Source organism: Peromyscus leucopus, chromosome 1 (assembly GCF_004664715.2).
Source record: "Peromyscus leucopus breed LL Stock chromosome 1, UCI_PerLeu_2.1, whole genome shotgun sequence".
Classification (NCBI taxonomy): domain Eukaryota; kingdom Metazoa; phylum Chordata; class Mammalia; order Rodentia; family Cricetidae; genus Peromyscus; species Peromyscus leucopus.
In genome coordinates, this window is record NC_051063.1 from 103,534,513 (window position 1) to 103,548,615 (window position 14,103).

General features: G+C 57.9%; 1 protein-coding gene across 1 annotated transcript; it reads left to right on the forward strand.

Annotated features, from left to right (window-relative positions):
• On the forward strand, positions 1-14,033 carry LOC114682729 (protein Atg16l2-like). The gene is given in 22 exon segments (XM_028856706.2): positions 1-366; positions 2,046-2,145; positions 3,300-3,402; positions 5,240-5,313; positions 5,453-5,704; positions 5,912-5,977; positions 6,265-6,378; positions 7,503-7,565; positions 8,108-8,139; positions 8,142-8,215; positions 8,576-8,681; positions 9,519-9,589; positions 9,847-9,895; positions 9,898-9,917; positions 10,024-10,084; positions 10,087-10,143; positions 10,425-10,469; positions 10,472-10,529; positions 11,262-11,407; positions 11,563-11,614; positions 11,703-11,804; positions 13,703-14,033. Coding segments are annotated over 22 exon segments (1,860 nt in total). The 5' UTR covers positions 1-239; the 3' UTR covers positions 13,791-14,033.
• Positions 14,034-14,103: the final 70 nt, after the last annotated feature.

The window sequence follows — 14,103 nt, forward strand, 5'->3', positions numbered from 1 at the left end:
CAGGCGCCGGGGAAGCTGCTTCCCCGGGAGACCGAAACGAGCTCCTTCGAGGTAGAAGTTTTGGCCGCCGCAGCACCAGCCTTGGGGCGCCCAGGTGTCCCCCACAAATGCACTTGGTACCGCCTGGGGATTCCCCGCCGCCGCCGCCGCCGCCCTGACGTCAAGGAGTCCCCGGGAAGCCCCGCCCCCGTGCTCGGCTCCGGCGAGAGCTGAGCGCCGAGGCCGGGGACTGGGCGGCCATGGCGGGACCCGGCGCCCCCGGCGGTCCCTCCGCGCCCGCCGCCGTCTGGAAGCGCCACATCGTGCGGCAGCTGCGGCATCGGGACCGCACGCAGAAGACGCTCTTCCTGGAGCTCGTGCCGGCTTGTGAGTGCGCCCCGGGGGACTCGGGGACGTCGGCCTTTGAGGAGATGGGGGCTCCCCGCTCGGCGGGAGGGCTCGTCCCGCTGCTAGGCTGGTGACTCGGGGCAGCGACGCTGTCTCGATTTCCCAGCCTTGCACCGGGAACCTGTTGACGCCCCTCTTCGTACCGACCAGGGTCCCTACCTGCCGTTTCCAGCCTGGGCGCTGCTTAGCCCTCAAGACTCAGCTCTGCCTCCCTTGAGCATCCTAGACACCAGCTCCGTCCCTCCGGGCTGGTTTCGCCCTTTACCGGCGGTCCCCATGGCAGGGCCTGGTCAGTCCGTTTGGTCCCCAAAGTGCAGTCAAGGAAGGCAGGCGTGGCCAGAGCAGCCATAGTGGCCGAAAGGAAGGAGCGAAACCCTGGTAGATTCTGCTACTGATAGGTTAATCCTGGCACAGGTTTGTGGAGCGCCTCGGTGCCTAGCGGATCCTAGGTGCTTCTTGTGCCGGCGAAGACAGGCCCTCATACAGTTATTTCTGGCCGGTTTGGTCAGGAGGGGGTGTGGCAGTTCAAGCCAAGATACACTGGAGTGCGTCTGTATTTACTGCCTCTGGTCAACTGTGACTGTATGTTTGGGCTGGAAGTCTAACCACAGTCCCTGATGCTTCTTCACTTGCTGCTAATTTTGATGCACCTATGCCATCAGACTTGTTTTTCCTTGGAACTTGCCGGGGGCTGGCCTTCTCCCGGGGTTGTGCACCCACCTCTGTCTACCTCCAGGCAGCCTCAGTTCTCCAACTGCTCTGATGGGCAGTGGGACTGTTTGAGGGGGGAACCACCCCCCAAGACCTCTATGGGAGTTGTAAGTTTGGGGAACTAGAGAGACCCAGGTCTGTGATATGGATAATTCAAGTCCTTAACCTCAGATTTCTTACTGGTAGATGAGGCTTATTGTGACCTTGTATGGGGGGTGGGAGTGGGGGGGCTGCGCCTTTAGAAGGAGTCTGGGGTCGAGTTCTGAGTATTAGGTCAGGCCCAGGAAACCTCAGTCAGGTCACAGTGAGGGAGGGAGAGGAAGATCTGCGCACGAGGTTTTCAACTCCAGTCTGCCCTGGAACTGGTTTAAAAAAAAAAAAAGCAGAAATGACTGGAAAGGGTGTGGGCGAGGGGGGTCCAAGGTCAAACCACCTAACCTGGGAAGATTGTTAGATAATTGCTCAAGGACTTTCAGTATTGACCTGGGGAAGCTACTGGGTGGAAGTGAGAATTACTTAATTATAAACTCCGAGGCCTTGAAGGGGAAGTGTCTTACTGGAGGGACAGGCAGGTGTGCTTTCATGCTCTGGATTCAGACCTCTGGCCGAGATGGATTCATCTCCTTGCTTTCCTTCTGTCCTTTACCAAGTGTGACCTAGACGGCTCTGTCCCCAGCAGTGGTGGTCTTTCTGTCCTGGAGGGGACAGGTTCTCTCCTGGGGGGGAGGCCAATGCTGTGAGGAGGCTTCACCAGGCCAATGCTGTGAGGAGGCCTCACCAGGCAGCTACCCACCCCCCAGGAAGGGCCAGAGCCCAGCCCCCAGCAGCTCCCCTATCCCAGGATCCTGGGCTTCTGCAGCCATCCCAGCCTGAGGTAACTTGTATGCCAGGGGTCTGCTGGCGAGTGTCTGCCTCTGCCACAGGCTTGTGCCCTCTCACATCCCCAGATAACCACCTCCTAGAGAAGGCTGAACTGCTAGCCAAGTTCTCAGAGAAGTTGAAGTCAGAGCCAGAGGATGTCACCTCCGCCCCGCATCAGGACTGCTGGTGAGTCGGTGTGAGTGATCACAGCAGGCTGCTTGTGCCTGCTTCTTTGCTGTGCGCTTTGCTTTTGCTATGCACAGCCCTGGCACCTCATCAGCCTGTGGCTGCTGGGGATGTGAGAGGGGACAGTAGACAGCCCCGTGAGTCATCCCCCTCCCCCCCCAGCTGGCTGCTTAGCATCTTCTTCCTAGGCTCTTCTCTTTCTGCGTTTGCCTCCTGTCCTATCCCGCAATCCTGTTTTCCCTTCTGTGTCTTTTCCCTCTCTCTGTTCCCTACCCGATAGCTACAAAGAGGGGCTTGCTACCCATTCCCAAGAGCAGGAGTAAGTGGGGGACAGAATGAGAAGAGTGTGTAGCCTCAGCAGGCTGACCCCGAACTCCTGGTTTCCTGTCTCCACCTCTCAGGGGTTGGGATTACAGGTGTGCACCACTGGACTACACATGCTATTTGTATGTGCATCTGTGGAGGCTGGAGGTTAACACTGTGTGTCTTCCTTAATTACGTTTCACCTTAGTTTTTTGAGACAAGGTCTTGTACTGACCCTATAGTGAGCCGATTCAACTTCCCTAGCTCTGGTAAAGTGTGCCAGTTTTTTGTTTTTGATTTTTCGAGACAGGGTTTCTCTGTGTAGTTTTGGTGCCTGTCCTGGATCTCGATCTGTAGCCCAGGCTGGCCTGGAACTCATAGAGATCCACCTGGCTCTGCCTCCTGAGTGCTGGGATTAAAGGCGTGCACCACCGCCTCCTGGCCTCGTGCCAGGATTTTTAATGTAGGTGTTGGGGCCCAAACTCAGGTCCTCATTCTGGTGTGGCTTGCATTGTACCGAGTGAGCCATCCTTCCAACCCTGAGCTATTTTATGCCGGGTCTTGTTATATAGCTCATGCTGGTCTTGATCTCAGAATACGGTTTGGCCTCCTGAGTTCTGGGGAAGCGAGTAAGTGCCATTGTGCTTCTTGAGGGTGTCACTGGCAGGCATCCGAGGTCTGGACCATCCTGGAGCAGAGGGGTCCTGGACAGCTTATTTCTGAGACTGCCTTTTCTCTGATTGGCTTCCCCCTACCCCAAGAGAAAGCTAATGGCGCCTGGAGCTTTTTATGGGGGGCACTCTTCGGGGACAGGGGGGAGAGGAGGGACCGTGAATTCTTCTTATTGTCAGGGGGAAGTTCTCAGGGCCTGCCTCTGACGGGGTCTTCTCAGCAGCCTCTCTGAGGATGATGTGGCAGCAGGAAGAGAAGGAACTGCAGCTGGTCTGCGGTGAGGTAAGCAGGGTGGGGCCTGCGCACGAACAGTGGGCCAGGGAGAGATGGTCCCCGGAAGCCGGCACTGAGTGAGTGGTCCTGTTTGTGTGGCAGTATCTGGGCCAGCGCGCCGCAACTTTATAGATGCAGAGGAGTAGGATGGGGCTTCGAGGTGTGGAGTCTGGACTCGAACCTTTACCCACACAAACCCACTTTCTATGACTCTTCATTCATTCTCTCAACACCTATTTATCGACAATCCAGGGAACAGGGAGTGCGGCCATAAACAAGGCCTGGCCCTGTGGGTTTCCATGGAGACCGAGGAGCCAGTAATCACATGTTTTTATAGCATGCCTCCTCACCTGCCCTAACACAAGGCGGGAGTGGGTTAGGAAGACACTGGAGAACCCCTCCCCAGAGTGCTGTGTGGTTGTAATTTGAGAGTGGTGTGTGACATTATCGCGTGTAGGTTCGTGTAGCAATCAGGATATTGCAGTGCTTGTTTACAAGATCCCTTTCTTGCTACCCCTTTTTAGTCACACCCGAACATCGCTAATCCCTGGCCACCACTAATCTGTTTCTACCTCTCTCTACCATTTGAACTCTGAAAGCAAGTGACTGGTGAGGGAGGTGGAGATGGTAATTGGCTTTCTCAGTATTGAAAATGATGAGCTGGGGTGGCGGTGGCCCGCACCTTTAATCCCAGCAGTCGGGAGGCAGAGACAGTCAGATCTCTGTGAGTTCGAGGCCAGCCTGGGCTACAGAGTGAGTTCCAGGACAGGCACCAAAGCTACACAAAGAAACCCTGTCTCGGAAAAGAAAAAGAAAAAAGATAAACGTTATAATTGGCTTCTGATGGAATGGGCGGTCCACCCTGGTCCCTCCCCAGGCCTCTCACACCGGGAGTTGTGTCAGGGTAGGTGAGCAGCCCTGACGTGCTCCTCTGCCTCTGGGAAGAAAGGGTGAGGGACAAGTTAGCAAGAAGAGCCAGCCCCCAGCTCCATCGTTTCCTGAGCCAGAGGCGTTCATGCTGGTCTCCTTGCCACACTGGTGGGCACAGCTTTGCCTCGGGAATCAGTTCTTCCCGGGATTTCAGCACCGAAAGGGGAGGGTGGGGCTGCACCCCTGCAGTTCTTCTTCGCTCTCCGCGGAAGGAGTGCTGAGGTATCCTCAGCCCACAGCTCCAGGATTGAGTCTGGGCGGTGTGCTCCTAATCTGCTCCTGTTCTTAGCCTTGTGTGCTCCGGGCTGCCTGGGTTGGCCAGTGGTGGGGGATGGGCTAGGAAGCCAGGTGTTGGGAGTTGGGAACTAGAACTCACGTCCTGTGCAGCCCTGGGAACACCAGTGCTTTATACGGAGCATAATGTAGTTAGGTGGCCTGGGTTCGAGTCCTCAGGTCTGCCACTTAGCTGTGTGAGTTTGGATAAGTCCCTTAACCCGTCAGCATCCTCATCTGCAGTATGAAAACGGGAGTGCTTCACTTGGGTGTGACGGAGACTGAAAGTTAGCTTGGGACGAGGCGCGACACAAGTGTAAGCTAATAGTCTGCCACTGAGTTCCTGATAGTAGTTCTGGTTTACCTTGTGATTAGGAACGCACTCCCCTGCCATTTTACAGGTAAGGAAATGGAGCAGATTCCTCTTGCAGCAGGTTAAATGTCTATCGCTGGGTCACAGCTAGGACTGACCGTTAGGAGTCAAACTCCAGAGTCCTGGGTCTGACAATTATCCCTTGAAGTGCGGGGCATCCTTATACAGGATCCCAACCTGTCTCAGCCTGGGTGAGAAACGGGTGGGTAGCGGGGTGGTGGCTGGCTACGTCCACCCTGGAGAGGCCCCCATGTCACCTGCCCTCCCCAGATGGCCTACCAGGTGGTGAAGAAGAGCGCAGCCCTAGACACCCTGCAGTCACAGCTGGAGGAGCGCCAGGGCAGGTGAGATGAGGATCGGGAGCGGTCTTGTCTCAGGCGAGGGGATGGGAAGGGCCCCTAGAGCGTTCCCCTGGGTCCCCAAGCGCCCCCTAGACCTGTGGTTGGAGGTTAGAGGCCACCGCCTGATGTCTCCGCCCTGCAGGCTGGAAGCCCTGCAAGCCTGCGTGGTACGGCTAAGCGAGGCGCGGGCGCAGCAGTCCCGGCAGCTGGAGGAACTGCAGGCGGAGAACGCGGCGCAGAGAGAAGCCTACCGGGCGTTGCTAGAGCAAGCAGCACACCAGGAGGCCGCACTGCGCAGGCTCCAGGAGGAGGCACGGGACCTGCTGGAGCGGCTTGTGCAGCGTAAAGCGCGTGCGGCTGCCGAGTGCAATCTGCGTAATGAGCGAAGGGAGAGGTGAAGGCTCGGGGCCACGCCCCATCAGAAATAGGCCACGCCTTCGGGAGGCAGTGTGGACTCAACCTGGTTGAGAGGACTGGGAATGGAGCGGGGCGGGGCGGGGCCCGGGGAGGTCAGGGCCTTCCATTGATCAGAAGGGACCCGCTTAAGTTGGGCCACTCCACCTGCAAAGCATCTCCTTTAGGATGCTTTTCTCTCTGCCAGGGCCAACCAAGCCCGGGTGTCCCAGGAGCTGAAGAGAGCGGCTAAGCGGACTGTGAGCATCAGCGAGTAAGAATGGGGAGGGAACAGGGATACTCTGGTATAGGGTTGCAGCCCTGGGATGTGTTCACTACCTACAGTCTATGCACACCTCACTCCTGCCGGCCTGCAAGTGGCTACAGGCACACCTGGGTGCCTGTGTGCACAGGTCAGGTCCCTGGACAGGTGTAGAGATATGTGTGGTCATGGAAGCCAGTCCATGGCTCTTAGCTGCTGGGGATCACTTACTTTTGTGTACTGCTGGGGCGGGGAGGGGTGGCCTTCTTTGGTCTTCCCAAGCTGCTTTTCTCTCCCAGGATCCCAAACACTCTAGAAGGTGGGACCAGGGAGGAGTCTGCGCCTCTGTCTTCTGTTGCTACACCCGAGTTCCTGGAGAGTGAGACTTGTGAGAAATGGAAGAGGCCTTTCAGGTGAGCATCCAGGTACTCTCCTACCTCAGCTGGCTCCCACCCAGAAGGCTGCCCATGTCTTTTTCCAGGATCGGGGCCAGCTTTTGGAGAGGGCTGTGTACAGCCCAGTACTGTTCTGACCTCAGTGCCTGGAGGCAGGCAGTGTCACTCCATTCTCTACTTCCAAGAACCAGGGCTCTTAGGGTGAGCCATAGGCTTATGAAAGAGTGCCACTGGGAAGAAAGTGGACAAGACCCAAGGCTCAGGTGTCCCAGGCTTGTGTGTGTAAGCACAGGAGTGCATGTGTGTGTCCGCACAGGGACATGAGCATGTGGTGCAAGGTTAGTGAGCATATCTGAGTGTGAGCCTGACTTAAAGCGTGTTCACACTTGAGCTATGACAGGAGCTTGAATCTTCAGGTGTCTCTCTGCTCAACCCCCCCCCATATATAGGGGGGTCTCATATAGCTTAGACTGACCTCAAACTCAATGTATAGTCAAGGATGACTTCAAACTCCTGGTCTTCCTCCCAATAGCTGGGATTAGGACATGGGCCAGCATATCTGGCTTCTACCACATCTTGATTGGCTTGTCATTGGGCTGCCAGTCCTTCCCCATTTTGCTGGCCTGAAGCTCTTTTCCAGAAGTCTTTCCTTCAGGAACCTCTGTCCCTGGGAGAGTGAATGAACGGGAGCACCATGAAATGCTGGTTCCCCAAATTCTGGCAGCACTAATGGTCTAGATGTCTCAGCACAAACATTTACTTGGGTGTTTTGAGGGCTGCTCAGCGAGCTGGCGTTTTCCCCACTCACTGTCTCAGCCTGGGAGCATCATTCTCTTCCTTAGCCCTCTCCACAGGCCGGGGCTCGGTGTCTCAGGAGCTTTTGTTGGTGAGCACCTGGGAATGAGACTCTTTGTCATCTTGGTGGAGACTTGGGAGGTGTTCATTGCCAAGAATCTCCCTCCCGCCACCCTTCTTGGTTAATCTATGTCACGCCTCTCCTAGCTTTCAGTGAATCGAGTTCTGGTTCTTGCCTTGAGTGATCATGACCTCCTCAGGGGTCCCTCGTGAAATATAGGGATCAGTGACTGCTGGGTGGAGCACCATGAGCCAGGCTCTCAGTGTGCCTCTCCGTTCTGCCCCAGGTCTGCCTCGGCCACCTCTCTGACACTGTCCCGCTGTGTGGACGTGGTGAAGGGGCTGCTTGAGTAAGTGTGTGTGCTCATGTGTGAAGGGATGGGCACCCCCTGGAAGGCTCCCTGAGCCCAGCCTTGGTCTGTCCATCCATATGATGTCTGTCTGTCTGTGCATCTTGTTGGGCCCCACAGGCAGGATCTGGGTGGATAGCTCGAGACCAGCTCCTGATAACTATCTTTCAGGTTCGTAACACTGTCCTTATTCAGGGTCCTCACAGGGGACTATAAGAGCTCTCGCCTGAGGTTGATCAAGAACGCCCATTCAGTCGGGAAACTGAGGCTCGGAAATGTCTAAGATTTGTTCAGTTACTTAGCCTAGCAGTGGTAATGCCATTACCGGAATGCCAGCCAGCCTTAACGTTTCTTTGTACTTCCTACCTTGTCTTGTTTCTGCTCGTCTCTGCCCGCATCTCCACAGGGGTCAGGCTGGGTTGTGGACCTTGGGGAATGTCCCCGCCACCTGCCATGTCTGCTTCTTGTTGCTGCTTCAGGAGAGCTTCAAGTCCCCATGTTAGCAGGTTTTGCCGGATGCTTTTCTCTCCTCACCCCTGTAGCTTCAAGAAGAGGCGAGGTCACTCGGTGGGGGGTGCCCTGAGCAGCGGTACCAAAGCATCCCTGTGTGTGTTTCTGCTCAGATTCCTACCCAGGCTCAGGACGTCTTGGTAAGGAAGGAGCTGGGCCTCATGTCTGGGGTGCTAATGAGAATGTTCAAGGGCGGACCAAGTGGGCTGAGCAGGAGTTTGTCTGTAGCCTGTGGCGGGAGCCACACAGCATTTTACAGTAGAACACAGACTGGAGTCGGGTAGAGGCAGACACTCAGCATGAGGCATGGGGCAGCAGGGGTCCAGGCATAGTTGGGGCCAAATGTGAAACTTAGGGTTTTCAGAGGACCCCCCCCCCCAAAGGGAGCTGCCAGGCCAGGAAGAGATGTGGAAATGCCTGTGAGTGGACACAAAGAGGCATGCATGGGGAGGATCTGGCGGTACCAACTCCTCCCCTCTTTTTTTTTTTTTTTAAAACAGGATGCCCATCTCTCTGAGGTCAATGCTGTTTGTTTTGGCCCCAACAGCAGCCTCCTGGCCACTGGAGGGGCTGACCGGCTCATCCACCTCTGGAATGTCGTGGGAGGTTAGAGCTCCTTCCTGAAAGTCAACCCAGTACTCTCCTGCAGACCCCATTCTCAGCTGGATCCTGGTTGGCCCTGGTCTTAGGCCTGTCCCCCCTGTCCCCTGCTGGGAGGAGTCTATGAACAGTGGCTAGAGAACTCTGAGGAAGAGGGACCCTGAGCTCTTGCTCTCAAGAAGCTCCTTGGGTTCAGTTCTGCAGGACAGGGAGGCCCAGCCCAGATGGCTGCTGTTGGAGGAGGTAGGGATACCTGATCCTTCCTGAGGGCATGTAGAGCCAAGTCTTGGGCAAGTCCCTGGGTCTACCAAACTACCTCCTTTTCATTTTTAGACAGGGTTTCATTACGTAGCCCTCGCTGGCCTGGAACTCACTATGCAGACCAGGTTGGCCTCCTCCAACAGACCAGGTGCCTCTGCCTCCTCTGTGCTGGTATTAACTGTGTGCCAATGTGCCCAGAGTAGCTACATCCTATGCTCGGATCACTTAGACTCCCGGAAATCAATGAGGTGGTCCACACTGACGGTCCACCTTGTTTTAGGATGTGTGTTCTGTAGGGAGGGGGACCGAGCGCCAACTCCTGAAGGCTTCCCAGAAGTGGGCGTGCAGCTAGGCTGCCCTGGCCTGCTCTGTGACCTAGGGACAGTCCCTCCTCTCTGGTCCTCTCTAGCAGTGTGACCTGCCTAGTTGCCCCTAGGGCTGTACAGCAGTTCAAGGAGGTGGCACTCTCCCCCAGGCCAAGCCAGGCCCAGCCACTCTGTCCTCTACTTCTTGTCCGGGGTCCCAGTTCCTCTATTTTGTAAGGCTAATAATCTCATCTACTATCCCTTCCCCTGCTTTCAGGTCGCCTGGAGGCCAACCAGACCCTCGAAGGAGCTGGTGGCAGCATCACCAGTGTGGATTTTGACCCCTCGGTAAGGAGACTTTGCCCAGTGGCATGGATGTCACCTCAGTCTCTACACAGGGCAGTGGGGCCCTGGGGCCTGAGGGCACATTGTGGGTGTCTTAGAACCGACCCTGGAGGAGCTGCCCTCACCTCCGTGGGCCATGGCTCTGCCCGCCTCAGTGACCGGGAAGCTTGGAGGCAGTCTCCCCTGGCTCTCTGGCCCGCGGCCCAATGCCTCTGTCAGGCCCACCATGGCCCAGGACCTCTCCTACTCCCTTTTTCTAGGGCTCCCAGGTTTTGGCAGCTACTTATAACCAGGCTGCCCAGCTCTGGAAGGTGGGGAGACACAGTCCAAGGTGAGCCTGGCTGGGGAGGCTCCCTAAGGGTTAAGGGTCATGCCTCGGGATTTGCAGAATGGCTGTTTTGCGGGGTTGGCTTAATCTGTGCTTTCTGTGGGGACAGGAAACGTTGTCTGGACATAAGGACAAAGTGACAGCTGCCAAATTCAAGCTAACGAGGCATCAGCAGTGACTGGGAGCCGAGACCGGACTGTGAAGGAATGGGACCTGGGCCGCGCCTACTGTGAGGCTCAGTCCCACTCGCCCCAGCTCCTAGTCACAGAGACCTTACCTTATTCTCTAGCGGTGGCTCCGGGTTCATGTCATTGGGCCTCACACCTCTAATGATTTCCCTTCTCTGTCACTCCCTGCTGCTCTCTTCCTGCTTTCGTGGTGACCTTGGTCTTTAGAGGTAGGTGAGCCCTGGGCTGGGAAGGCCTGCACACCCAGTCTTGGAAGGAGACTGCTCACATTCAGTGGCTGCCGCTGATTCTGAGACTCTGGGTTCTCCTCCTTGGCCCTCAGGTTCCAGGACCATCAATGTGCTTTCCTACTGTAATGACGTGGTGTGCGGGACCACATCATCATCAGTGGCCACAATGACCAGAAGATCCGGTTCTGGGACAGCAGGTGACAGGCACGGCTGTGGGTGGTAGGGGCCCTGAGTTATTGTTCCTTTCTCTGGCTGTGGCAGGGTTGTGGAACCTTGGGAAGTGTGCCAGTGGGTGGCTTCTGCTGGGCATGGTCTTTGAGGGTTCAGTGTGTCTGGGAGCTGTGCTGCCTTCTTAGTGGCTCTCAAGTCAGCACCGAACTCTTCCCCAGGCCTATAACCAACATAGACAAGCACCTTTTCCGTATTTAGCACCACATTTTAGTCAAAAACAGCAAAAAAGCGTAGTTGGCTGACCAAAGCAGGGCTAGTGCTTTGTAGGTCTCTGCGGCCTCTCTTTTTGAGATTGCTCATCTGCCTAGGGTTGAACCAAGGGCTTTATATCTGCTAGAATGCTCCCAGCCTTTTTAGGTACTTATTTGGAGACAGGATCTCAGTAAAGTTTTCCAGGCTGGCCTTGAACAAATGATTCTCCTGCCTCAGCTGTGATTACAGGCCTGTCACCACGTCTGGTTAACACCATTATTCCCAAGTGACGACCCAAGGCTCCAGCTCTCACATCAGTCTCTCAATGGAAAGCTGGCTGTAGTGGGAAGGGCCGGTAGTCCTGTCAGCCTCAGCCCCAGGGATCCAGGCCTGGGGTGCCTCTGGAATACATTAGCTGGGAAAGTGGCCACACACAGCCTGTCAGAAGTACCCTAGGATGCCTCTTCCTCATTCCTCTCTATCCCTATTCCCCTCCCTCCCGCCAGGGGCCCCCACTGCATCCAGGTCATCCCTGTACAGGGCCGGGTTACCTCCCTGAGCCTCAGCCACGACCAGCTGCATCTGCTTAGCTGTTCCCGAGACAATACACTCAAGGTCATCGACCTGCGAATCAGCAATATCCGACAGTGTTCAGGTACTGGCCTGTTGGGCCTCCCCTGTGCAAGGTCGTGGGGGGCACTCCCTGGTAGCCCCTCTAGACTAGGACCTGCCGGCCCCTTCTCACATCTGGAGGAGGACAGGCCCCCTGGAAGCAGCCTGCATTCTGACTCCAGCCCTGTTCTGTCCTCAGGGCGGATGGCTTCAAGTGCAGTTCTGACTGGACCAAAGCTGTGTTCAGGTGCGTCTGGGAGGCATGCCTGTGTAGCCCGTTGTGCGCGTGTCTGTACTTCTGAACCCCTTCTCATCTTCTGCTGTGACCTGTCCAGCCCTGACAGAGGCTATGCGCTGGCAGGCTCCTCAAATGGAGCCCTGTACATCTGGGATGTGGACACTGGGAAACTGGAGAGCAGCCTACAGGGACCCCACTGGTGAGCACACCACCACATGCATGCCTTCCACATGCGTTTGGGCCCATCGTTGCCACGGTCCTGGGAGCCCATTTTATAGATGAGGAAATGGTCTTGGGCTTAGCGAGGCTCCTCCATCTGCCTAGGTCGGATGCTGAGGGGCAGAGTCAGGCTGCCGGCCTGCTCCTGCTGCCCTCCTGCTGCCCTCCTGCTCCTGCTGCCCTCCTGCCCTCCTGCCCTCCTGCTGCCCTCCTGCTTCTGCTGCCCACCTGCTCCTGCTGCCCTCCTGCCCTCCTGCCCTCCTGCTCCTGCTGCCCTCCTGCCCTCCTGCCCACCTGCTCCTGCTGCCCTCCTGCTGCCCACCTGCTCCTGCTGCCCTCCTGCTGCCCTCCTGCTGCCCTCCTGCTCCTGCTGCCCTCCTGCTCCTGCTGCCCTCCTGCTCCTGCTGCCTCCTGCTCCTGCTGCCCACCTGCTCCTGCTGCCCTCCTGCTGCTCCTGCTGTCCTCCTGCTCCTGCTGCCCTCCTGCTGCTCCTGCTGCCCTCCTGCTCCTGCTGCCCTCCTGCTCCTGCTGCCCTCCTGCTCCTGCTGCCCTCCTGCTCCTGCTGCCCTCCTGCTCCTGCTGCCCTCCTGCTCCTGCTGCCCACCTGCTCCTGCTGCCCTCCTGCTGCCCTCCTGCTGCCCTCCTGCTCCTGCTGCCCTCCTGCTCCTGCTGCCCTCCTGCTCCTGCTGCCCTCCTCCTCCTGCTGCCCACCTGCTCCTGCTGCCCTCCTGCTGCTCCTGCTGTCCTCCTGCTCCTGCTGCCCTCCTGCTGCTCCTGCTGCCCTCCTGCTCCTGCTGCCCTCCTGCTGCTCCTGCTGCCCTCCTGCTCCTGCTGCCCTCCTGCTCCTGCTGCCCACCTGCTCCTGCTGCCCTCCTGCTGCTCCTGCTGTCCTCCTGCTCCTGCTGCCCTCCTGCTGCTCCTGCTGCCCTCCTGCTCCTGCTGCCCTCCTGCTGTCCTCCTGCTGTCCTCCTGCTGTCCTCCTGCTGTCCTCCTGCTGTCCTCCTGCTCCTGCTGCCCTCCTGCTCCTGCTGCCCTCCTGCTGTCCTCCTGCTGTCCTCCTGCTGTCCTCCTGCTGTCCTCCTGCTGTCCTCCTGCTCCTGCTGCCCTCCTGCTCCTGCTGCCCTCCTGCTCCTGCTGTCCTCCTGCTGCCCTCCTGCTGTCCTCCTGCTCCTGCTGTCCTCCTGCTGCCCTCCTGCTCCTCCTGCTCCTGCTGCCCTCCTGCTCCTGCTGCCCTCCTGCTCCTGCTGTCCTCCTGCTGCCCTCCTGCTGTCCTCCTGCTCCTGCTGCCCTCCTGCTCCTGCTGCCCTCCTGCCCTCCTGCTCCTGCTGCCCTCCTGCTCCTGCTGCCCTCCTGTCCTCCTGCTCCTGCTGCCCTCCTGCTCCTGCTGCTCCTCCTGCCCTCCTGCTGCTCCTGCTGCCCTCCTGCTGCTCCTGCTGTCCTGCTGCTCCTGCTGCCCTCCTGCTCCTGCTGCCCTCCTGCTCCTGCTGCCCTCCTGCTGCTCCTGCTGCCCTCCTGCTGCTCCTGCTGCCCTCCTGCTCCTGCTGCCCTCCTGCTCCTGCTGCCCTCCTGCTGCTCCTGCTGCCCTCCTGCTGCTCCTGCTGCCCTCCTGCTCCTGCTGCCCTCCTGCTCCTGCTGCCCTCCTGCTCCTGCTGCCCTCCTGCTCCTGCTGTCCTCCTGCTCCTGCTGTCCTCCTGCTCCTGCTGCCCTCCTGCTGCTCCTGCTGCCCTCCTGCTCCTGCTGCCCTCCTGCTACCCTCCTGCTCCTGCTGCCCTCCTGCTCCTGCTGCCCTCCTGCTCCTGCTGCCCTCCTGCTCCTGCTGCCCTCCTGCTCCTGCTGCCCTCCTGCTGCCCTCCTGACGCCCGTCTTTCCTCTCTTCAGTGCCGCTGTCAACGCCGTGGCCTGGTGCTTCTCTGGGAACCACGTTGTGAGTGTGGACCAAGGCAGGAAGGTGGTGCTCTGGCACTAGGGGCACAGCTTCCCTGTCTGGATCGGAGCTGTGTTCTGAAGCCCGAAGCTAGAGACCAGTCTCCTTCTTCTGATCTGGACTCCAGAGCTGCGCTTTGATTCAACTGTAGATGTTATGTGAGGGCCTGGCAGGACCCGGCCTGTTTGTCTAAAATCAAAATGTGAGCTAGAGATTACAATTTTTTAAAAGTCGCTGGGCAGCGGTGGCGCACGCCTTTAATCCCAGCACTTGGGAGGCAGAGACAGGCGGATCTCTGTGAGTTTGAGGCCAGCCTGGGCTACAGAGTGAGATCCAGGAAAGGCGCAAAGCTACA